This window comes from Ovis aries, chromosome 18 (assembly GCF_016772045.2).
Source record: "Ovis aries strain OAR_USU_Benz2616 breed Rambouillet chromosome 18, ARS-UI_Ramb_v3.0, whole genome shotgun sequence".
NCBI classification, from domain to species: Eukaryota; Metazoa; Chordata; class Mammalia; order Artiodactyla; family Bovidae; genus Ovis; species Ovis aries.
Genome location: NC_056071.1, coordinates 56708307 through 56733751, shown reverse-complemented (window position 1 = coordinate 56733751; position 25445 = coordinate 56708307). Strand labels below are relative to the sequence as shown.

At 38.3% G+C, this 25445-nt stretch overlaps 1 protein-coding gene across 4 annotated transcripts in view; it reads right to left on the bottom strand.

Moving 5' to 3' along the window:
- The window catches only part of PPP4R4 (protein phosphatase 4 regulatory subunit 4), a 103727-nt gene that overhangs the window by 14834 nt on the left and 63448 nt on the right, over positions 1 to 25445 (bottom strand). For 2 of the 4 annotated variants that reach the window (XM_042235416.1, XM_027957357.2), the window contains 8 exons: positions 23770 to 23847; positions 22851 to 22934; positions 22092 to 22274; positions 12428 to 12533; positions 10811 to 10958; positions 6495 to 6639; positions 4079 to 4120; positions 3904 to 3978 (listed from right to left, as the gene is read on the bottom strand). In XM_042235416.1, the coding sequence (XP_042091350.1) occupies positions 3904 to 3978; positions 4079 to 4120; positions 6495 to 6639; positions 10811 to 10958; positions 12428 to 12533; positions 22092 to 22274; positions 22851 to 22934; positions 23770 to 23847 (861 nt within the window). The remainder of the gene's footprint in view (positions 1 to 3903; positions 3979 to 4078; positions 4121 to 6494; positions 6640 to 10810; positions 10959 to 12427; positions 12534 to 22091; positions 22275 to 22850; positions 22935 to 23769; positions 23848 to 25445) is intronic. The other 2 variants (XM_042235417.1, XM_060401906.1) reach the window with 1 other exon arrangement.

The following is a 25445-nucleotide window of genomic DNA, read 5'->3' as shown; positions in this document are numbered from 1 at the left end:
CTGCAGATGGTGACTGCAGCCATGAAATTGAAAGACGCTTACTCCTTGGAAGAAAAGTTATGACCAACCTAGATAGCATATTCAAAAGCAGAGACATTACTTTGCCAGCAAAGGTCCATCTATCAAGGCTATGGTTTTCCCTGTGGTCATGTATGCATGTGAGAGTTGGACTGTGAAGAAAGCTGAGTGCCAAAGAATGGATGCTTTTGAACTGTGGTGCTGGAGAAGACTCTTGAGAGTCCCTTGGACTGCAAGGAGATTCAACCAATCCATTCTGAAGGAGATCAGCCCTGAGATTTGTTTGGAAGGAATGATGCTAAAGCTGAAACTCCAGTACTTTGGCCACCTCATGCGAAGAGTTGACTCACTGGAAAAGACTCTGATGCTGGGAGGGATTGGGGGCAGGAGAAGGGAATGACAGAGGATGAAATGGCTGGATGGCATCACTGACTCGATGGACATGAGTCTGAGTGAACTCTGGGAGCTGGTGATGGACAGGGAGGCCTGGCGTGCTGCAATTTAAGCGGTCGCAAAGAGTCAGACAGGACTGAGCAACTGAACTGAACTGAGACCAGAACATAGATAGAAATAATTCTTTTAAGTACAGTATGAAAAAAGGCTTGAAAACTCAGTATTCAATAAAAATATCCCTTAAAGAGGAAGGCAAAAATAAGACATTTTAGATAAAGGAAAACTAAGATAATCTGTCTAAAAATACTTGCACTCCATTCTTCAGGCTGAAGGGGAAAAAAAACGAGAGGGAAACTTGGGTCCTAAGCAATGAATGATGGTTCTATAATGACCTATAAGACCTTATAGAACTAACACCAAAAAAAGATGTTATTTTCATCATAGGGGACTGGAATGGAAAAGTAGGAAGTCAAGAGATACCTGGAGTAACAAGCAAGTTTGGCCTTGGAGTACAAAATGAAACAGGGCAAAGGCTAACAGAGCTTTGCCAAGAGAACGCACTGGTCATAGCAAACACCCTCTTCCAACAACACAAGAAGAGACTCTACACATGGACATCCCCAGATGGTCAATAATGAAATCAGCTTGATTATACTCATTGCAGCTGAAGATAGAGAAGTTTATACAGTCAGCAAAAATAAGACCAGGAGATGACTGTGGCTCAGATTATGAACTCACTGCAAAATCCAGACTTAAAGGAAGCAGGGAAAACCACTAGACCATTCAGGTATGACCCAAATCAAACCAAATCCCTTACAATTATACAGTGGAAGCAACAAATAAATTCAAGGGATTAGATCTGACAGGCAGAGTGCCTGAAGAACTATGGACGGAGGTTTGTAACATTGTACAGGAGGCAGTGATCAAGATCATCAAGAAAAACAAAAGCAAAAAGGCAAAATGGTTGTCTGAGGAGACATTACAAATAGCTGAGAAAAGAAGAGAAGTGAAAGGCAAAGGAGAAAAGGAAAGATATACTCATTCGAATGTAGAGTTCCAAAGAACAGCAAGGAGAGATAAGAAAGCTTTCCTCAAGATGACATAATGGCTCAGGTAGAATCTCTGATTGAATCTAAAAACCAACTTCTAGAACAAATAAGAAAACAGCATGTCTGCAAAACACAAGGCTAATATACAAAAATCAACAGTATTCTTAAGCTCCAGCAACAAAAAACTAGAAAGCAAAATTTAAACCTACAATTCCATCCTCAGTGTCAAGAAACATAATATACTAGAAATAAATCTAACAAAAGACTTCCTTGAACGCCATAGTTGAGACTACCAAAACTACTGAGAAGCAAAGTAAAGACTAAATAAACCAATCATGAGAAGACTCATAATGTTTAGATGGCAATTTTCCAAATTGATCTACAGATCAATGATAATTAACACAATCCTAACTAAAATTTCAGGCTTTTTAGAAATTGACAAACTGATTCTAACCTTTATATCAAATGCAGAGGGCCTCAACTGGCCAAAGCAACTTAAAATAATAAGTTTGAGAACTGATCCTATCTGACTTTGATAATTACTACACAGTGTTCAAGGCAGTTTAGAATGGCCAGAAAGACAAACATATAAATCAGTGGAATGAAATAGTGAGTCCCGAAGCAGAGACACACACACACATACACACACATATATACATATGAACAACTGATTAAAACAAACAAAAAAAAAAGGTGTTAAAGCAATTCAATGGAGAAAAGAAAGTTTGGTGCTAGAATAATTGCTTAGACAGATAGAAAAAAAAAAACATAAAAATTAACTTGAAATGATTCATAGACCTAAATGTAAAACCTAAAACTAAAATTCCTAGAAGAAAACAGGAAACGGTCTTTATAATTTGGGGACAGACTAAGGGCTTTCTCTGGCGGCTCAAAAGGTAAAAGCATCTGCATGCAATGCAGAAGACCTGGATGCAGTCCCTGGGTTGGGAAGACCCCCTGGAGAAGGAGATGGCAACCCACTCCAGTATTCTTGCCTGGAAAACCCAATGGATGGAGGAGCCTGGTAGGCTACAGTCCATGAGATCGCAAAGAGTTGGACATGACTGAATGACTTCACTTTCACTTTCAAAGGATTCTTGGGTACAAACAAAGCATGAACTATGCTAAGAGAAAACATGGATATAAGTTGCACTTGATCAATATCAAATTTCTGCTCTTCAAAAGACACCATTAAGTACATGAAAAAAGAAGCACAGACTCCAAGAAAATATTCATAAAATGTGTATCTGACAAAGGAATTGTATTCAGTGTTTATGAAGAACTCTTACAACTTGATAATAAGAAGAGAAACAACCCACTTTAAAATCTGAAAATAGACTTCATCAACTAAGATATAAGGATGGCCAATACACAAAGGCAAAGATGCTCAGCCTCATTAGGCATCAGGGATATACAATCTGAAATTGCAATGAGATACCATTACACCCTCACTCTAACAAGCATTACAGAGGATATGAGGTAACTGAAGTTCTCCACCACAGTCCGTGGGGGTGTAAAATGGTGCAGTTACTTTGCAAAACAGTCTCTGTTTTTAAGTTAAGCATACTTTAACATATGATCCATCCATTCCACTCCTAGGTTATTTTCCCAAAGAAATCCAAGTATACATCAACTCAAAGACTTCTTCACTAATATTCTCAAGCTAGAAGTAACCCAAATGTCCATTAAGGAAGGGGTATATACATGGTAAGTGACTTTCCAGGTGGCACTAGTGGTATAGAACCCGCCTGCCAATGCAGGAGACATAAGAGATGCAGGTTTGATCCCTGGGTAGGAAGATCACCTGGAGAAGGGAAAGGCAATCCACTTCAGTACTCTTGCCTGGAGAATCTCATGGACAGAGGAGCCTGGTGGGCTATAGATGGCGTCACCAAGAGTCAGACATGACTGAAGCGACTTAGCATGCATGCAAAAACACGGTGGTATATCCATAGTTTGGGCTACTATTTAGAAATAAAAAGGAGTGACCTCTTGATATACACAACAATGTAGAAGAATCTCAAAATAATTATGCTGATGGAGAGAAGCATGACCCAAAAAGTACTAATAAATGATTCAATTCATTAGTTGTAGATCACAAAGGGGCACAACAAAATTTTTGAGGGAACAGCAATGTTTGGTATTTTATATGCTGGTTTCATAGATATGTCCATATGTCAAAATTCACCAAATTGTACACATTAAGCATTTGCAGTTAATCATAAGTCAATATACTTCAAGAAGGTATTTTTTTAAAGGCTTTCAAATGTAGTTTTCCTTCCAGTTCATAAAAGAACATATTTCAAAAGATTAGGACTCTTCTTTAGTCATTTATAGAGAAAGTAAAAGTAGTGTGATACTGAAATAATTTATTAAGTTTAATAACATAGCACAGTTAATACTGGTCAGAAAGGAGTAGGTGTATATGCATGTGAAAACATACCATTTCCAAAAGAAGTAGTTCTTCTCTTTCTTTCTCTTGATCCAACAAATCTTTCTCATAAAACTTTTTCTGAAACTAAGTTTAAAGTTTAAAATGAAATTGTGAAACAGTAATGATGAGTCTCTGCCAATTTTTAAAGATTCCTTTCCACACAAGGTAAAGGGAGTATACTTACAGCATCCATGGACATTTCCATTCTGTCCAACTCTAACACGGTCTGTAAAGAAAATGTTTTAAAATAATTCAACAGCAATTAAATCAACTACTCATTTCTCAAAAAGACTCTTTTTCTAGGAGAGGTCCAAAGAAGAGATTTCTCCACTATGTGAAAGGCTATCATTTGGTTTAATATTCTTGGTTCCTTTCCACAGAAACTTTTGATCCTTATGACATTCTAATGAATAAAAAATATTTTGCTCTGAAAGCATTCTCTTAATTTATGTCTTTCAGAATACACTGTCTGAAATAAATTATTTCAATCAAACACCGGCCCATCTAATCCAGGGTTCTATCTCTGACAGACGACAGTACTTCTTTACAGGAATAACTCTGATGGTCAAGATACAAGTACGTTTATTCATATGTCCAAAGCTATTGACTGCAAACATAGTATTTATTTGGTTTTATTTTTATGGTGAAATTTTATGAAAATGTTGTAATTCACATCATGAAATATTCCTTTTAAATGAAATTACTTTTCATCTTTAAAAAACTGACTAGACTAACCTATTTCATTTTTATCACAAGGCTTTGAATAGCTTCCTGAGGGGTCCCCACACCAATACATCAGTTTGATAAACATTATAGTACAGAATTTTTATGAGACAGAATGACTTCCTCATCTGCAATGTTCTTAAAAGAAGAACTGTACTCCTGAATAATCCATTCAATAATCTATCTATTTAATTATAGCATTTTGCCCCTATTTTATGGGGTCAGCTTGAGTTATCTCTTCAGTTTATATATAAATACTAACTAGAACTTCCCTGGTGGGGGAAGGGTTAAGAATCCACCTTTGGATGCAGGGGACACAAGTTCAATCTCTGGTCAGGAAACTAAGATCCCACATGCTGCCAGGCAACTAAGCCCACACACCACAAGGGAGATCTTACATGTGGCAACATGCAGCCAAATTAACTAATTATTTTAAAAAGTAATTGTCTCATATTTACTATTTTGAAAGTTACTGTAATTAAATGGTAAAGACAGACATATCTGGTAAAAACAAATGTATGTATATCTATGTTTTAAGATTTAGATGTATGTCCAGATTCTGCGTATTCTGATTATTTCAATTAATGAAAGGAGAATTTACATTTCAGTAAAAGAAAATTATACTAATTAATACTAAGTTATCAAATCACTTTTTTAAAAAGCTTCTTATGCAACATCACAAGGGTCCCTAGAAAAAAGAAAATAAAATCAAAGGGTTCTCTTTTTTGCCCCCTCATCACTGACACCAAGTTGTTGATAACATAAATTCATTTCTCTCACTACAAAGCAAGGCTCAAAAACTATGTATCCTGAATTCCACATTCAGATTCATAGAAATAATGACTTGACTTAATTTCATAAAAACATCAGGTAAATGTTTGGCGAAAAAGATTTTAAAGACTGTCAAGTATTTTCAAGTTTGACTTCACTAACCCAAATGTTTACTGTTTCAGTGTTAAACACTGCCAAACAATCCATATAAGACCACAGGCTTAAAAAAAACTAACAAAAAAGCCATTAAACACAATGTGACATAGTTGAAAAGGGTTAAGAGGTCTCCATTCCAGCCCTGGAGCTACCACTTACTTACTAATAAGATCTTAAGCTGATACCTAACATTTCTAGGTCCAGAGCTTCTGTAAAGTCGAACAGATCACTGAAGGTCCTTCTAACCCTTTCATGCCTAAGTTCCTAGCTAGGGACTCAGTTGTGGGATATGGGTAGTTCCCTGACAGGGAATGAACCCGGGCCCCCTGCATTGGGAGCGTGGATTCTTGGCCACTGGACCACCAGGGAAGTCCCAGGGCTAAGTTTCTTTCAAATGTGACTTTACCAACAAAGTCTTACCAATTATAATCACTTATAAATAGTCTGGTGAGTGAAACAGTCATTATTAGCTGAAAAGTATTTACAGAGTACCTAAAATGCAAGCTCTCTCTCATAGAGCTTATATTACCAGTAATAAAAGCTTAATGTTTCAGCGCCCTCTGTGCTTAGTTACTCAGTCGTGACGTCCGACTCTTTCTGACCCCATGGACTACAGCCCACCAGGCTCCTCTGTCCATGGGGATTCTTCAGGCAAGAATATTGGAGTGGGTTGACATGCCCTTCTCCAGGAGATCTTCCCAAGCTGGGGATCGAACCTGGTCTCCCACATTGCAGGTGGATTCTTTACCAGCTGAGCCACCAGGTGGGTGCTTTCTAAAAGAACTTCCCTCTTCAGTTAGAGCACACATCCACCAAATCCTTACTACTCTAGCAATGATTAAAATATTTTAACATACTACTGTTAGCCCATCAAGTTAAAAATAGTGAAGCTATGATTAAGATCATCTTAACCCAAGAAAGACAAATGCCATTGCAAGAGGGATACTTACTCTTTTTACAATAGCCAGAACATCTTTATCTTTTTCTTGACAGAGGAGCTTTCTCACACACATTTCCAACTGCTGAAGTAGATGCTTATCTGCAGGAATCTTCAGAGTAGATTTCACTTTGGGCAACAAGTAGCAAAGTTTCATTCTATAATAAATTAAAAAGCATTAACCTGTGAGTAAATTTAATAACCTGGAATAATAGTCACATGAATTTGAAAGAAAATTCAAGCTTTAGCTAGCTTGAGAGTTTATTATGCAACAAATATCTATGGAGGGCCCATGATGAGTCAAGCATTCATTACTCTGGGTGCTGAAACATTGCAGTGAATAAAATCAGCACAATTCTCTGCTCTCTCACAGAGCTTTCATTCTAGTCCACAGGTAGGGAGAGAGGATAAACAAATGAATAAGTGTTAGTCGCTCAGTCGTGGCTGACTCTCTGCGACCCATGGACTGTAGCCCGTCAGGCTCCTCTGCCCATGGGATTCTCCAGGCAAGAATACTGGAGTGGGTTGTCATTTTCTTCTCCGACGAATGAGTAATATGTCCATCAAACAGTGGTAAGTGCTGCAGAAAAAGATAAAGCAAGGGAAGGTGAAGGAGTACCAGAGGAGGGGGAGATACAAGTTTCAAACAGGTAGTCAGAGAGGGTTTCTGTGAAGCTTTCACTGAAAAAAAATGACATATAAGCAGAGACTTATAGTAAACTGGGGACTAACCCATGCGAATACCTAGAGAAGACTGTTATCGTAAAAGCAAATGCCCTATGAGGGGAGCCTGCCTTAGGAGTTGCCCCAAATTAACAAATTGGCCCAAACTGGCTAGAGTGGTGAGAACAGAGCAAAAACAAATTTAGCTAAAAGCCTGAGTGTGGAAATAGGAGGTCAGATCATCCAGAGCCTTGCGACTACAGATTGGAAACTGGTTTTATTTTGAGAGCAATGAGAAGCCATGAAGGGTTCTGCACAGTGGGGTAAAAAGATTCAACTTAACATTTGGGAAGTATCATCTGGTTACTGTGTTGAGATTAGACTGTAGGTGGACAAGGACAGAAGGGATAGGATAGAGGAGGCTCTTTCAGTAATCCAGGCCAGAATCCAGTAATTCAGTAACCCAGTATGATGATGGTGGCACCACCATCACTCTGGTTCTTCAACCAGAGAAGCAGCAGTGAGGCGGTGGGAAGTGGCCTGTATCTGAATATTTTATACAAGCAGCAGGTTGTGCTGAGGGCCTGGAGGTAGAATGACAGAAAGGAGGTCAAGGCTCTGACCCGAGCAAGTGGCAAGACAAAACGGTTATTTACTGAGATGGAGAAGATGGCAGAAAGAGCAAGTGTCGATGAGGAAGGTGTGGCTTAACTGGACAGATTAACTCTGAGGAGCCTGTTAGGTAGTTGATGGAAATGCAGTGGGCAGTTGGCTCGATGAGTCTTCTGTCCAGGGTGGATGCCTACGCTGGAGATGTGCTGTCAGGAATCTTCAGAACATAGATGCTATGTGAACCAGGAGCCCAGAGAATTACCCAGGCAGCAAGTGCAGTTTGAGAAGGAGAGATAAAAGGAGAGTTTCTATGTCACCACCATGGTCCAGATGGGCTGATAAGGAAGCAACAAGCAAACTGAAGAATTCCAGGAGAGTTAAAAAACAAAACAAAACAAAAAAAACAACCTACCAACCAAACAAAAAACTTCCTAGGAAAAGGTGGTGCAGGAAATGTTCTATTTACTAAGCTAAAATTCTATTGCTTTGCCAGGGCTGTTGTCTAATTTGTGGCTGCTGTATTCATTCATTCATTTGTCTCAGCACTCTCCAGATACTATATTTTTATTTCTATGCCAAAGCTTGAGACAACTAAGTCCCACTCCTGGAGTTCTCAGGATGCTTTCTCAGCTGAGCTTCAATCAAGGATTCCTCATATACAAGAAAATTTGCCTTTTATTTAACCAAAAAGGCAAAAGACGTTTCTTCCCCAGAATTTTCATCTCTGTACATAGCAATAATAGTCTCAAACTTATTCAGGACTCGCCACGGATACTGCTAAGCATGGTGGTAATGCTTTCTTTAGTTAAGAGGTCCCAATCACACCCAAAGAGAATTGTTTTCATTTCTGGCAGCTGAAGAGAAGGCTCCTCTGAATACCAATAGTCTTTTTTCTAGCCTTGATATTGCCCAGACTTGGTGATTTTAATTTTAAACATTGACTTAAGGAAAAACAGAAACAATTAGCAGTCCATGCACACGTCATTCTTTATAACCCAAGGCACATCTAGAAAACCTACATGCGACAGAAGCTACCGAAGCCTTAGCAATTATTTATCTCGATGAGAATCCTGGGCCCCGGAGATTATGAAGATTTCAAAATTAAGGACCACACTTTTCAGGTAAGCTAAATTTTGCATGTACACTATCTCAGGTATTTATTCCTCAGAACACCCCCATGAATTAAGTACCAAGGAAACTGATGCACAGAGAGGTTCTGTAAGTTGCCGGGACACACAGCTGGTGTAGAGGTCACAGAGTGTGGCTACAGGCACTCTCCTTCTAACCTGCATGATCCTGCCACTCTTGCCTGTGGCGGCTTCCATTTTATCCGCCCATCTCTACAGAGCTGGGCGAAGGCTTTGGCATCCAAGAGTACATGGTGTTGCTGGATCCATTTTTTTTGGCTGGCAGCTGCACAGGCAGGAGAGTCAGAACCAAGATACATGGCTATACGATGATCTCTTACTCAACAAAACCACCAAGACTCACAGAGCAATATTCATCTTCATTTGGTTTTTGAATTGACAGGTTGCTTTCTCTTAGAGTCAATGCTATGCTGCTAGTCACACTGACTTGAGTAGAGATGATTTCATTCCCTTTCCAATAATTTTTGGGAACTGTCAGATAAGGGATAATGCAATCTGCTTTTCTAGAATCTTTTCTTGGAATCTGCTTTTCTAGAATCACAACTTCAATTTGCAAAAGGTTTACAATGTGGTTGGATCCATTATCTATTTACCAAGAGATAAATTCTAAAGAACTGTCATCAGGGTCTTTCAATCTACTTAAAACCACTTTAATTTAAATCTCAAGTCAAGGAAACCTTAGCTCTCACTTATACAGCACAGGGAAGATGCACAAAATACTAAAGCCAATGCTGTTATGTTTTCTGTATTTTCTCTACAAAATAAAACCAATATCTCGATTTGTTCCTCCTAAATAATGCTCATAACATTCTCAGGCTGAACTCTTCAACATCTTTTGACAAATCTTCTTGGTATATTTCTTTCTCAACAACTATGCTATTAGTCTATGCTTATTACCTGGCCAGTTCTTCCTGTTAAAAGTGTTAAATGATTGTACGTTGCCTACAATGCACATCAGTTGTTTATAAAAGATGCACATATGTCACACAGCATGAAACAAGCATGAGGCGTGGCTGGCGTGTGAATACTCAGCAGGGAGCTCTGTAGTCCTGTTCAGGAAGTCTTGACTCTGACTGTGTCTCCTACGGATGTGAGTTCCTCACACATGGAACACCGACATAGAGCACAAACACAAACCTCACGGCTGACAGTTTAAAATTCTCTTTAAATCAGTATGCAATGTACAAATAACTCAAACACTGTGTGTGTACATGTGTGTCTACTTAATGCCACTGAATTGTACAAAATGGTTAAAATGGTATTATGCTATGTATATTTTACCACTACTTTTTTTTTAAAAAATAATATGCTTATTTAGGAAGAAAAAAGAAAGCAAAATACAATTTATTCATTTTTTTCAATTTCCAAGCAAGCCATTTTCAGGCCTGTTTCATTTAACTTCACAGTTAATTAATCAAATCCAATTACCATTTACTGGATTTCAAAACTGTGAGAGAGCTGAACAAAGGAAAAAGAAAAGAAAAAGACTTGGAAACAGCCCTGCTTCGCTGAATAAAGGGGCTTATAAAAATGGACAGATCTTCTCCAAGCCAACTTTGAACTATTTTTTTCTCTAGGCTTAAAAGATAGATAAGTTAATCATATCTACTCAATCTTCTCCTGGTGTCAGTGTGTGTATCCCTGTGGCTGGAGAAGCCTGTCAGTCTGGCTGTGACTACAGCTGTCAACCCAGTAAACTAAAGGGCTCAGAGAGTGTTAGAAGATCACACTTTCAAGTCCTACTGAGGCTCAATTAAGACTACCAAGAATCTCAAAACGAGTACCAGTTCTTGATTATTTTCAAGACTAAGAAAACACTTTTGAATAGCTCAGTTTCTTATTCATGAATAAGATACATTAAAAAATACAATTTTTTCAAATATATATTCTTGGATTAGTATCATACCTTACATTTGCTACTGGATCATGTGTCAGTTCAATAGCAGGTAGAAAGAAATATTTACAGAAAAATGACTTGGAAAATATCTCTATAATAAATTCACAGGTATCCAAAAATCGGAGTCTGTTCCAATAACTTTTTCCTTGGCCCAGTTCTAGAAACAACAACAAAAAAGTTTTGCGTTTTAATTTTTCCTACATAAAATTTCCTGTGACAAAAATCACTAAGTCCATGACATTTTTTTTATACCCACAATTTGCTTAGCACAAATAAGAGATAAGGGGAAAAAATCATATTATATACCCCTGAATTAATGAAAGCATAAAAAACAGAAACAAATTTATTAAATATTACATTCAATTCTTCAAGCATTTATTAAATATTGAAGGAACATATCTACTATTTTTTTTACTACCCGCTATGTGCTAAGTACTGAAACATATTATCTCATTAAATCCTGAAAGCCCAACGGGAAGGGCATATATTTATTCCTCCTAAAAGATAAGGTACCGAGATTCTTAGAGGTTAAAGGAACAGAGCTAGAATTCAAATGCAGGTCTGTATAACTTCAAAATCTTTTGACCAATGAAGTTAACTGTTTTCTTCCTCTTAGGTTTTCTTAAAGTGCTTTGAAATAAAATCATATATAAACAAAATTATCACTGAAAATAATTCAGGTCAATATTTGAAGGATAATTTTTTCTCCCTTATTATACACATGTTCAAAAGCAAAATTCTTAATGTTTGAAACCAAATATAATCTCCATTCAAAATAAAACATTCTAAAGGGCAGGCTCTACCACTAAAAACTGAAAATTGAATTAAAATACAGTAAAAAAAAAAAAAAAGAAAGATTAAAGTATATTGAGCAAAATTTTTCTTTAAACAGAATTTTATGTGCTCTAATTTTTTTTTTAAGTGGTGATCCATACTTAAAATGGTAAACTATAATAACCAGAAAATCTCATTACCTGTCTATGCTGGATAATAGTTTAATAAAAGCATTAAGGCACTATGGTCAAAGCAAGTATACAATAATTAACAAATTCACTAAGTATATATAGGTGTCTATCACTACTTCAAGAATTAATTCTTTAACCAAAGGTTTTGTTTTGATTTTAGCCCATAGCAAATTAAAATATATTTGCATTTGTTAACTGACAATTTTTTAAGACATTATAAACCACTTCGGCTCACTAGATTCACATTTGAGTGTACTATCAAGTCTATTCAAGAGAACAAAACCTACATTCTGTAATATTTAATATAGGAACACAAAACAAATTATTGGATTCATGGGTAGCCTGCTTGTATCTTATTTTCAAATTGTATTCATTAGAATAGAAACTGAGTTTTCAACGATAAGTGTATGTATTTTAACATCTCAAGTGTAGAAATTCATGAAAGGTAGTCTAAAGTAGATGAATTTTTCATTCATCAAAGATCTGATCCTGTAAAAAAATTTCTAAAACAAACAAGAAATTAGCCTCTAAAGCTCAAATACAAATTTTAGCAATACTGGCCTAATTATTCATAGCAATATGATAACATAAGCCAAATCTAACTAAGGCCAACCAGTTTATTTACTTTCTGTTCTCCAAATGAGAGAGAGTGATTACTTACGTTCAATTAATTTTTGAATCACCTCATGTCTCTGTTCCTGTTTACGATTATAACGTAGAAAAATGCATAGAGTTCGTGAAGCCGCCTTTTGGACAGGTAAGACATTCTTAGAGAAATAAGAAAAACAATTAAACAAGTCTAACGGTATATGCTCTAAATAATTTGACCCCACACATCAATTTTAAGTTATCGACTGAAAGCAATGCTGTCTGGCTCTGAAATCAGTGTGGACGTGTCTTTATAATTTAATGTTATCAGTCAGGCAAATCAACTCATCTATCATACTGCAAAGTTCAAGTAATTTGGCAGAGTCACTTCCAAATCATCCAGATTTAATTTATATCTGACTCACATCTCCTTGGCACCTCATCTTAAGTGATATTCTCCCCAAATACATCTCAGCCACTTCTAGACCATGTTACTCATTTATTCAACAAACATTTGCTAGTACACACCCCGTGTCAGGTACCTCGCCAAAAACGTGCCACTTCTCAAATCAGAGATCCTATGACCAGGTATACGTCAGATTCCTCTCACTTAGTTCTGCCTCCTCCATCTCAATACCATCCTTTAAGATCCCTGGTCCATGACACAGATAAAGTTTAGAATCCAAGGGACACCATGCCAGTTATTATTACTAGTGTTTTAAACTCTTTGATCCTTTGGATTTGTGTCACACCAACTGGGCAGAACCTTAATTCTAAGTAAATTCAACCATCCATCTTTACTATGGCTTCAAACTATGCATCAGAGAAAAATCTCTCAACCAGGTATACTGTATCCAGTATAAATTCACATTCACTATCTTGACTTACATATATATAACATTCAGTTCTTGAAGATTCAGACTATCATGATAGGGATGCTTGAAATTCAAATAGAAAAAATAGACATTGCTCAGAGAGTATGGCCTATTACCTCCTATTTTATACAAGCTATTTCCATTCTATCTAGTACCATTTTGTGCACTGTTTTTAATCTGTTGAAGGTAAAAAAGAATATTCACTATAAATTAGAACAGAAAATTTAAAAAATGTACATAAACAGAAATATCAGTCGAATTAAGGAAAATGAATGTTAGATAAATGAACTTAAATAAAAGGATGTTACTCTTTTCTTTTATTTTGTATACACTAATAGAATTCCAAATGCAATAAACACTAATTATTTGAAACAGAAATAATATAAAATATGTATATTTTATACCTCACAGTATAAGGTAATATTTTGGGGGCCAGAAATCAAAGACAAAGGTAATTATATCAAAACAAACAAAAGTCAGTTTAAAGAAACTGCAACCACTTGAGCATGTGAATAATGACTGAAATTGATTAAAACATTGTTCCATATAAAAGATGAGTCTAAATGAAAGGATAAAAACAAAAACAAAGTTCATTTATCATCCCTGGGTTAACTCTGAAAATTGATAGAGGGAAAGAATAAGAATTAATTCTCTCCTTACATTAGGAAATATATTTTAGTATAAATTTAAAAAAGCATTTATCCTGAGAAGAACATCATCAACAATGTAGAAGAAAATAGATTTTTAAAAGCCACTCTTTTGTAAGTTCTAATGAAATAACTGATTCAGGCAAGGATCATCAGTGGATGCTAAAACTGAAAGGTAAAAGGTGACTGGGAAACTGGGTATTCAGTGTTGAAGTGTCAGCTTCAGATTATGACACAGATCACAAGGGAGAAAACACAATTTTGCAGTGAACTAACAGAGATGTCCCTGCCTGCACAAGAACTCTGAGCTCATTTACAAAGGTATGGGAGTCCACATGCGACACAACACAAAACACAGCAGCGCTGATAAAGAATTCTTGCCAAAAACATTTGACCTAAGACTCGGCAATATACATTTTAGTATAAATTTAAAAAAAAAAAAAAAGATCTTCACAACCCAGATAATCATGATGGTGTGATCACTCACCTAGAGCCAGACATCCTGGAATGTGAAGTCAAGTGGGCCTTAGAAAGCATCACTATGAACAAAGCTAGTGGAGGTGATGGAATTCCAGTTGAGCTATTTCAAATCCTGAAAGATGATGCTGTGAAATTGCTGCACTCAATATGACAGCAAATTTGGAAAACTCAGCAGTGGCCACAGGACTGGAAAGGGTCAGTTTTCATTCCAACCCCAAAGAAAGGCAATGCCAAAGAATGCTCAAACTACTGCACAATTGCACTCATCTCACACGCTAGTAAAGTAATGCGCAAAATTTTCCAAGCCAGGCTTCAGCAATATGTGAACTGTGAACTCCCAGATGTTCAAGTTGGTTTTAGAAAAGGCAGAGGAACCAGAGATCAAATGGCCAACATCCGCCGCATCATGGAAAAAGCAAGAGAGTTCCAGAAAAACATCTACTTCTGCTTTATTGACTATGCCAAAGCCTTTGACTGTGTGGATCATAATAAACTGGAAAATTCTGAAACAGATGGGAATACCAGACCACCTAACCTGCCTCTTGAGAAACCTGTATGCAGGTCAGGAAGCAACAGTTAGAACTGGACATGGAACAACAGACTGGTTTCAAATAGGAAAAGTACGTCAAGGCTGCATATTGTCACCCTGCTTATTTAACTTATATGCAGAGTACATCATGAGAAACGCTGGTCTGGAAGAAGCACAAGCTGGAATCAAGATTGCCAGGAGAAATAGCAATAACCTCAGATATGCAGATGACACCACCCTTATGGCAGAAAGTGAAGAGGAACTGAAAAGTCTTTTGATGAAAGTGAAAGTGGAGAGTGAAAAAGTTGGCTTAAAGCTCAACATTCAGAAAACGAAGATCATGGCATCTGGTCCCATCACTTCATGGGAAATAGATGGGGAAACAGTGGAAACAGTGTCAGACTTTATTTTTTTGAGCTCCAAAATCACTGCAGATGGTGATTGCAGCCATGAAATTTAAAGACGTTTACTCCTTGGAAGGAAAGTTATGACCAACCTAGATAGTCTATTCAAAAGCAGAGACATTACTTTGCCGACTAAGGTCCATCTAGTCAAGGCTATGGTTTTTCCTGTGGTCATGTATGGATGTGAGAGTTGGACTGTGAAGAAAGCTGAGTGCCGAAGAATTGATGCTTTTGAACTGTGGTGTCGGAGAAGACTCTTGAGAGTCCCTTGGACTTCAAGGAGATCCAACCAGTCCATTCTGAAGGAGATCAGCCCTGGGATTTCTTTGGAGGGAATGATGCTAAAGCTGAAACTCCAGTACTTTGGCCACCTCATGCGAAGAGTTGACTCACTGGGAAAGACTCTGATGCTGGGAGGGATTGGGGGCAGGAAGGAGGAGAAGGGGACGACAGGGATGAGATGGCTGGATAGCATCACTGACTCGATGGACATGAGTCTGAGTGAACTCCAGGATGTCTGGCGATGGACAGGGAGGCCTGGTGTGCTGCAATTCATGGGGTCGAGAAGAGTTAGTTGGACACGACTGAGAGACTGAACTGAAGACTGAGCAAGCCCTTATCAAACCTCCAGCTTAAAACAAATATGGAGAAGAGACAAACAAGTAAATCCATAGAGGCATTCTACAGGACAACTGAGTCTCTTCCACAATTCAATGTCATTAAAAATTGGGGGAAGGGCAAAGAGGGAATCTGTTCTGGATTAAAAGGGAACTAAGCAATGTAACTACCTGAGGCTATGTATCGAGGTCAGGGGCTGCGGCCGAGAGGAGCTGCTGCATGCCTGAGGCCAGCGGCGGCGGCCAGGAGGAGAGACCCCATTTCCAAGGAGCGGTGGCAGCGCGGGTGCTGGAGGGCCTAGAGGAGCTATTCTATGTTCAAGGTTGGGAGGGGTGGCGGTGAGGAGATACCCCTTGTCCAAGGTAAGGAGCAGCAGCTGTGCTTTGCTGAAGCAGCAGTGAAGAGATACCCCACGTCCAAGGTAAGAGAAACCCAAGTAAGACGGTAGGTGTTGCAAGAGGGCAGACACACTGAAACCATAATCACAGAAAACTAGTCAATCTAATCACACTAGGACCACAGCCTTGTCTAACTCAATGAAACTAAGCCATGCTCTGCGGGGCCACCCAAGACGGGCGGGCATGGTGGAGAGGCCTGACACAGTGTGGTCCGCTGGAGAAGGGAATGGCAAACCACTTCAGTATTCTTACCTTGAGAACCCCATGAACAGTATGAAAAGGCAAAATGATAGGATACTGAAAGAGGAACTCCCCAGGTCAGTAGGTGCCCAATATGCTACTGGAGATCAGTGGAGAAATAACTCCAGAAAGAATGAAGGGATGGAGCCAAAGCAAAAACAATACCCAGCTGTGGATGTGACTGGTGATAGAAGCAAGATCTGATGCTGTAAAGAGCAATATTGCATAGGAACCTGGAATGTCAGGTCCATGAATCAAGGCAAATTGGAAGTGGTCAACAAGAGATGGCAAGAGTGAACAATGACATTCTAGGAATCAGGGAACTACGATGGACGGGAATGGGTGAATTTAACTCAGATGACCATTATATCTACTACTGCGGGCAGGAATCCCTCAGAAGAAATGGAGTAGCCATCATGGTCAACAAAAGAGTCCGAAATACAGTACTTGGATGCAATCTCAAAAACGACAGAATGATCTCTGTTCGTCTCCAAGGCAAACCATTCAATATGACGGTAATCCAAGTCTATGCCCCAACCAGTAATGCTGAAGAAGCTGAAGTTTAACAGTTCTATGAAGACCTACAAGACCTTTTAGAACTAACACCCAAAAAAGATGCCCTTTTCATTAGAAGGGACTGGAATGCAAAAGTAGGAAGTAAAGAAACACCTAGAGTAACAGGCAAATTTGGCCTTGGAATACGGAATGAAGCAGGGCAAAGACTAATAGAGTTTTGCCAAGAAAATGCACTGGTCATAGCAAATACCCTCTTCCAACAACACAAGAGAAGGCTCTATACATGGACATCACCAGATGATCAACACTGATATCAAACTGATTACATTCTTTGCAGCCAAAGATGAAGCTCTATTCAGTCAACAAAAACAAGACCAGGAGCTGACTGTGGCTCAGATCATGAACTCCTTATTGCCAAATTCCAACTTAAATTGAAGAAAGTAGGGAAAACCACTAGACCACTCAGGTATAACCTAAATCAAATCCCTTATGATATACAGTGGAAGTGAGAAATAGATTTAAGGGACTAGATCTGATAGATAGAGTGCCTGATGAACTATGGACAGAGGTTCATGACATTGTACAGGAGACAGGGATCAAGACCATCCCCATGGAAAAGAAATGCAAAAGAGCCAAATGGCTGTCTGAGGAGCCCTTACAAATAGCTGTGAAAAGAAGAGAAGTGAAAAGCAAAGGAGAAATGGAAAAGATAGAAGCATCTGAATGCAGAGTTCCAAAGAATAGCAAGAAAAGATAAGAAAGCCTTCCTCAGCGATCAATGCAAAGAAATAGAGGAAAACAACAGAATGGGAAAGACTAGAGATCTCTTCAAGAAAATCAGAGACACCAAGGGAACATTTCATGCAAAGATGGGCTCCATAAAGGACAGAAATGGTATGGACCTAACAGAAGCAGAAGATATTAAGAAGAGGTGGCAAGAATACACAGAAGAACTATACAGAAAAGATCTTCACAACCCAGATAATCACGATGGTGTGATCACTCACCTAGAGCCAGACATCCTGGAATGTGAAGTCAAGTGGGCCTTAGAAAGCATCACTATGAACAAAGCTAGTGGAGGTGATGGAATTCCAGTTGAGCTATTTCAAATCCTGAAAGATGATGCTGTGAAATTGCTGCACTCAATATGCCAGCATCCTTGGAAAACTCAGCAGTGGCCACAGGACTAGAAAAGGTCAGTTTTCATTCCAATCCCACAGAAAGGCAATGCCAAAGAATGCTCAAACTACCGCACAATTGCACTCACCTCACATGCTAGTAAAGTAATGTGCAAAATTTTCCAAGCCAGGCTTCAGCAATACGTGAACTGTGAACTCCCAGATGTTCAAGCTGGTTTTAGAAAAGGCAGAGGAACCAGAGATCAAATGGCCAACATCCGCTGGATCATGGAAAAAGCAAGAGAGTTCCAGAAAAACATCTACTTCTGCTTTATTGACTATGCCAAAGCCTTTGACTGTGTGGATCACAATCAAACTGTGGAAAATTCTAAGAGATGAGAATACCAGACCACCTGACCTGCCTCTTGAGAAACCTGTATGCAGGTCAGGAAGCAACAGTTAGAACTGGACATGGAACAACAGACTGGTTCCAAATAGGAAAAGGAGTACGTCAAGGCTGCATATTGTCACCCTGCTTATTTAACTTCTATGCAGAGGACATCATGAGAAATGCTGGGCTGGAAGAAGCACAAGCTGGAATCAAGATTGCCAGGAGAAATAGCAATAACCTCAGATATGCAGATGACACCACCCTTATGGCAGAAAGTGAAGAGGAACTAAAAAGCCTCTTGAGGAAAGTGAAAGTGGAAAGTGAAAAAGTTGGCTTAAAGCTCAACATTCAGAAAACGAAGATCATGGCATCTGGTCCCAACACTTCATGGGAAATAGATGGGGAAACAGTGGAAAGTGTCAGACTTTATTTTTTGGGGCTCCAAAATCACTGCAGGTGACTGTAGCCATGAAATTAAAAGACGCTTACTCCTTGGAAGAAAAATTATGACCAACTTAAGACAGCATATTCAAAAGCAGAGACATTACTTTGCAAACAAAGGTCCGTCTAGTCAAGGCTATGGTTTTTCCAGTGGTCATGTATGGATGTGAGAGTTGGACTGTGAAGAAAGCTGAATGCCGAAGAATTGATGCTTTTGAACTGTGGTTTTGGAAGAAACTCTTGAGAGTCCCTTGGACTGCAAGATCCAACCAGTCCATTCTGAAGGAGATCAGCCCTGGGATTTCTTTTGGAGGGAATGATGCTAAAGCTGAAACTCCAGTACTTTGGCCACTTCATATGAAGAGTTGACTCATTGGGAAAGACTCTGATGCTGGGAGGGATTGGGGGCAGGAGGAGAAGGGGACGACAGAGGATGAGATGGCTGGATGGCATCACTGACTCGATGGACATGAGCCTGAGTGAACTCCGGGAGTTGGTGATGGACAGGGAAGCCCGGTGTGCTGCGATCATGGGGTTCAAAGAGTCGGACACGACTGAGCGACTGAACTGAACTAAACTGAGGCTATGTGTAGATCCTACTTGGATCCTATATGGAATAAAACAACTATCACACCCATTTGGGGGATAATTGGTAAGCTTTGATATGAATTTTAAATGATATTAAAGATAATTGTTCATTTTGTCAAATGTAATATTTGTAACATGATTATATAGGACAATGTCCTTTTCTAGAGATGAACACTGAAATGCTTAGAGATAAAATATGACATCTATAACTTAAACTTTTTAGCACAATGAAATGGAAAAGGCAAGTATGACAAAATGTTAATAACTGTTAAATCAGGGTGATGGGTTCGTGAGAGTTCATTGTAGTGTTTTCTCTGCCTTCATGCATCTTTAAATTTTTTTCATTACAGAAGTAGGAAAAAAAGTTAGTTGATGTCATTCCTCTACTCCAAAACCTTCCAAAGCCTTCCCCTGCATAACAGAATATAATCTCCATTCTACATCATGGCTATGAGCACCTGTGTGCTGTGGGCCAAAGACCTCTCCAGGCTCATCTCTAACAACCGCCACAGTGGCTTCCTTGCTGACCTTCATAAAACCAAGCACACCCTGAATCACATCTTTGCATTTCCTCTTCCCTTTGTTGGGATCACCTGTGCTTCAGACCTCCACACGGCCACTCCCTTACTTGGTCCAAGCCTCTTGATCAGAGAGGGCTTTTTCCTGACCACGACATCCACAGTACCCTCCATCAATTTCTTCCCCTCTACCCTGTGTTTTAGTTCTTCCTTGTACTTTTCATCCCTGGTGTTCAGTGCACTGGGTTGGCCAAAATTTCATTCGGGTTTTTTTTTTGTAACATCTTAAACAGAAACCTGAATGAAACTTTTGCCAACCCAATATGTGTGTGTTGTCTGTCTCCAACAGAACTTAAGGTTCTGTGAGAACAGATCCTTTATCTTTTCAGTCACTAACAGTACATGGCACATTGTAAGTGCTCAATAAATTTTATTAAGTGAATGAATGAATGAATATTATGACCATGAAATATGGAACTAAAAATATAAACCTTTTTTTCCAGAAGACACTGAAATGAAATATGTCTTTATTTGATCATGGAAAATGTGCTATAGTAAATCATATATCTCTTTTAAGTGTAGAATTACCTCCTTGCAAAAGAAAACAAAGCAAACCCCTCAGACTTGAAAGTATGTTGTTCACACTATAGTGTAAATTATTTCTCTTTCCTGATACGAGAGGCTAAAACTATGGAATAATTTTCTATACTTATTAGCTTTATAAACACAAAGATGACTTCTTAGTAATTAGGTTGAGACAAACAATTAAGATCAAGCTTCACCGGACTTATCACCTTCTGTTAATACATTTTATTTTATTATTTATCACTTCCCATACCATCACCTCTTTAGAACTCAAGGTCTATTAGAGCAAGAATCTGTCTTGTTCACACCCAGATCCCCAGCTCTCAGAACAGTGTGTGAAACACAGCAAACAGAAGCTAATTGTTGAATAAAGTCATCAATAAATTCTGCTTGACTTTATGTGAAATTTTCTATGTGTTGCATTCATGCATTATCCTCTGATAAGAAGTTATTTTTGCCAGTATCACTTTTTAAGATGACTACACCTATAAAACAACTTTCAACCCCTAGGCTTTGCTTTGATACATGAAACAAACTTCAAGCAGAGGTGTTAGCATACGATATATGCCTATCGTTTTTTAGTTAAGTTATAAAATGACACCAGTAATGTCATTTTTCCCCCCTTTTTAATCTTTGAAGCTAAAACTGATTTGGGGTTTTCGAGATGGCTACTAGATTTCATTATTCCCCCCCCCCTTTTTGAGAACAATGAGAATTCAAAGTACTCTTTAAAAAATAGTTTCTAACACATACACATTATGGGGAACTTTTGTAAACTTGAAAAAACGGTAGTAGGATGTTATAGTGAACATATAATCAAACTGCAGTTAAATGATCCTCTGGGAATTTTAAGGAAAAAAGGCAGACAATTTACTCTATGGGGAAATTTGAGTACAAGCCTTTCTTTCCCCCTGCTTTTGACTCTAATTTTGAGGTTATCCACAGCAGGGCACTCATGTTTTTTCTATAAATGTTATCTGTTACAAGGTAAAAGAAAAAGAAGCCAAAAAAAGAGAAAGAAAGCAAACTGATATTAAGGGGTTTAAGGAATACTCTTAGGTAAGGTGAGAGAGCACAGCTGAGGCCATGGCACACGGAAGGTGCACATCAGAGCAGAAGTCGCTGTGCAGTGGAGACTCCTGCCGATCTCCCCCGAGCACTGTATCAAGCGTGAAGCGAGTGTGTTGACACGCTCCCCTGTGCATCCCTCTCTTCAGCTGGGTAGCTGATCAAAAGGAGAACCCAGTGAGGAAGCAAAGGTAACAACACCCTCTAGGCAGAAGGGCGTGAATGGAGCTTGCTATTCTATTTCAAGAATGTGGAGAATTTGGTTAATTCCAAAATGTGCTCCAGTTCAAGAAAAAATCAGATAAGAGGCATTGGGCTCACATTTGTCATCATGATTGTGAACATTCTTTGTAAGAAACGATAATAGATCTGATCACTTGATATGACTTGTGGCAGACAGGCGTATTTCTGGAGCAGCTTCTCATGAGTTCTCCACTTTAAGGAGGCTGCAGCTCGCTGCTCAGCAGCTGTGAGAGCTGGAACCAAGTCAGGCAGAGATGATAACTGAAGAAGAAAACACATCAAGAGAATCAAAGATAATTAAATACATCAGCTGCAGCACTCAGCCAAATTATTCAGACTTACAATACACTGGGGAAGGGAAAACTCTTTAATCATTTCCGAACTTAGGAGGCATTGCAGTTGTCACAGGGACGTAATTATTCAGTAAAATCAAAATTTTTTTTAATCTATAAGTAAAATTTATGATTCCTGACAACAAAATTTTGAAAGATACAAATTCATAGCTCTTCCGTATTCTATTTCACCATCAACAAACTTTGATATTCTAAATTCCTACCCTTTGTCCTCACTAGTTGCTATTCTTGCAATAACAATTAATGCTAATAAAAACTGAAAATATGAAAGTAAACCCCAAGGACAGTAAATAAAGATTGTGGTAAGAAAGGTAGAGGAAATTCAAGCTGTCATAACTCCAAAAGACTTTTACTGAGCCCGTCCAGGTGGCCAGCACTGCATTAAGTGTTTTTCATACATTCTTTGATTGACTCCTCTCAACACCTCTGCAGAGTAAGGTCACCCATACAAGATCCGGAAGCTCTTTTGATCCATGGGATTCACCTTATTTTCTTGAACACTGCTCTCCCCACCAGTAGACATCAGTTCCAGAATCTCTGGAAGATGATCTATGAGAGCATCTAGTACCTGTTAACAGAGATATTGATTACCCTTCTAGTGATGGCTGTTTTTTTCTAATCTTAGATCAATTAACTTGCCAATTTCTACACAGAAATAGTGGGTAGTTACCAAAGAGCATTTTGGGGGTTTCTAATCTCCTGCTCCATCATCTTTCTGCTGCAAAGTCTTAGAAACATAATCAACTACCTTGGTCAAACTACCTTTGAAAGGAGTTTAGTATGTCTGCCTCTTGATAGTATTCAAATAGTTTCGATGCGAGACAGCCTAACAACATCCTTAAAACTGCCTCCCAACTTTTGAAAAACAGTTTAAGTCGGACAACACCCTCAGAGATGTCTCACGTTGAGGAGCTGAGCTTTGGCAAGCCAGCAGTTGTTTGAGTGATTAGGATACACTAGATAAAGCATCAAAATTAAGTGTTCCAGAGGCTCCACAATGCTAAGGGAAATAAAAATATATAAAATGTGATTGATATATGACCACAATTGTGTAAAACTTAAAAAACCTTTATATAGAAAAAACAGAAAATGAAAACATACAAGAAAACATTAAATAGAAACAGTGATTAGAACTAAAAGTACTCTTTTGTCTGTCTACTTTTTGGCATTTCCAAAGTTTTCCATAACATAACAAATACATATTTATTTTTAAAAACTTAATTTTTTTTATAATAGACCTTCCCAATCTCTAGTCTATGACAGTCATTCATCAGTTACAAGCTTCCGGGACTAGTCAGCTATTAGAATTCATGAATTCCCAAGAAGCAGGAAAATAAAAAAGGCATTGATATACTCAAACCTGATATAAAAGAAGTAAAAAACAAACAGTAAGAAGATATTACCTCCAATGATTCATCTTGCAACAATGTTATTAGTTCTTTATGTATTAAATATACTCCAGAATTCAGAAGTTTAGATACCTAAAATATAGCAATGAAGTCTCTCAGATTTGAGATTACTAGACATATAAAGGTTATAACAACAATTAAAAAAAAAAATCCCTGTCAGATTTACTTTCAAAATGAGACTTGGTTACAACATAAATATAAAATTAGATTTCTAGAAAACATTACTTGCATACCTAATAAGCTTTTCCATCTGCATCTTAACATGCTAGAGTGTATGAACACATGAGGGTAGGGAAGTGCACAGGTGGGGGTGGGAGGTGTAGAAGAATGGATTTATCAATCGTAAGTTTCCTATCACAAGCAGTAACGAGCCCATGGGTGCCTATAGTTCCTATTTTAGTCTTGGAGCAGCCGACAGGGTCTTTCAAGAGAGCGAAGCCAGGGGAGCACTCGTCCTGGTTTAGAGCTCCCTGAGGGCACAAGTTCTGCTGAAGGCCAGCAGTCACACAGGGACAGAGCAAACTCCTAAGCCAGCAAAACTTCAAAGACTTTTCTAATCAAAGACTTCAATCAGCAAGAGAGGAGTTCAGGGTTGTTGTTCAGTCGCTAAGTTGTATCCAACTCTGCAACAGGCCAGGTTCCCCTGTCCTTCACAGTCTCCCAGAGTTTACTCAAACTCATGTCTACTGAGTCGGTGATGTCATCCAACCATCTCATCCTCTGTTACCCACTTCTTCAGCCCTCAATCTTTCCCTGATGCTGGGAAAGGATAATCTTAAGTCTAGACTAATCCAGCTCCTTAAAGAACCACTTTTCCCCCTCCAGACAAGCAATGGTGAAAATCTACAATGGTATATTCACCAGGTTCCACTTTACCTTTAAGTATTTTTTTTTAACATACTAGGTTTGAGTAAGCTTTAATTGAAAAGGGAGCTCCTAATAAAGAAGGTATTTCAAAAATCTTTGCTCTACAAGGTTGTTTTTGATTTCAAAGTATTTTGAAAATACTATCTTTCTCAAAAACAAGAATAAACTTGGACCATACTAGAGTAATTATCAGAATCCAATAATAACATTGCCAGGAAAATTTAAATCCACCAGTGTATTTTCATTATTTAAAAGGACAAACCTACATTAAGCATCCACTTATGGAGTCAAATATCATCTTAACCCACCACCATGGTATGACTGGGTGAATACAGAAACTAGCCCCCCAGCAAATAGCTAAACCAGTGATTTCCAAACTCACTTCTATCAGTGAAATATTCTTGTATATATATTTCAACACGCCTATTTCTATGGTGCTAACACATTATGTCCACTATAAAACATAAATAAAAATAAAATAGTAAAGGTATGAGATAAAATAAACTTAAGTAGAAACTCTCATATTGCATAAATACTTCTTTCTCAGCCTCTAATCTCATGCAACCATCTCATGAACCAATCTAGACAAATACAAGTATACAGGGCAGCAACCAAGCATAAATGCCTTAATATACATAACAGATAAGTAGCTCACTCAGCCAGCTAGTGCCCTCTGCCATTTCTCCTCCTCCAAAACCATATTTCTATATGTGTATTTACAAAGATGACTTACTTACTCAACAATGAATTATTTTAATCAATTATACCATTTAAAGGGAATCTTTCTTGGACTTTGCACACAG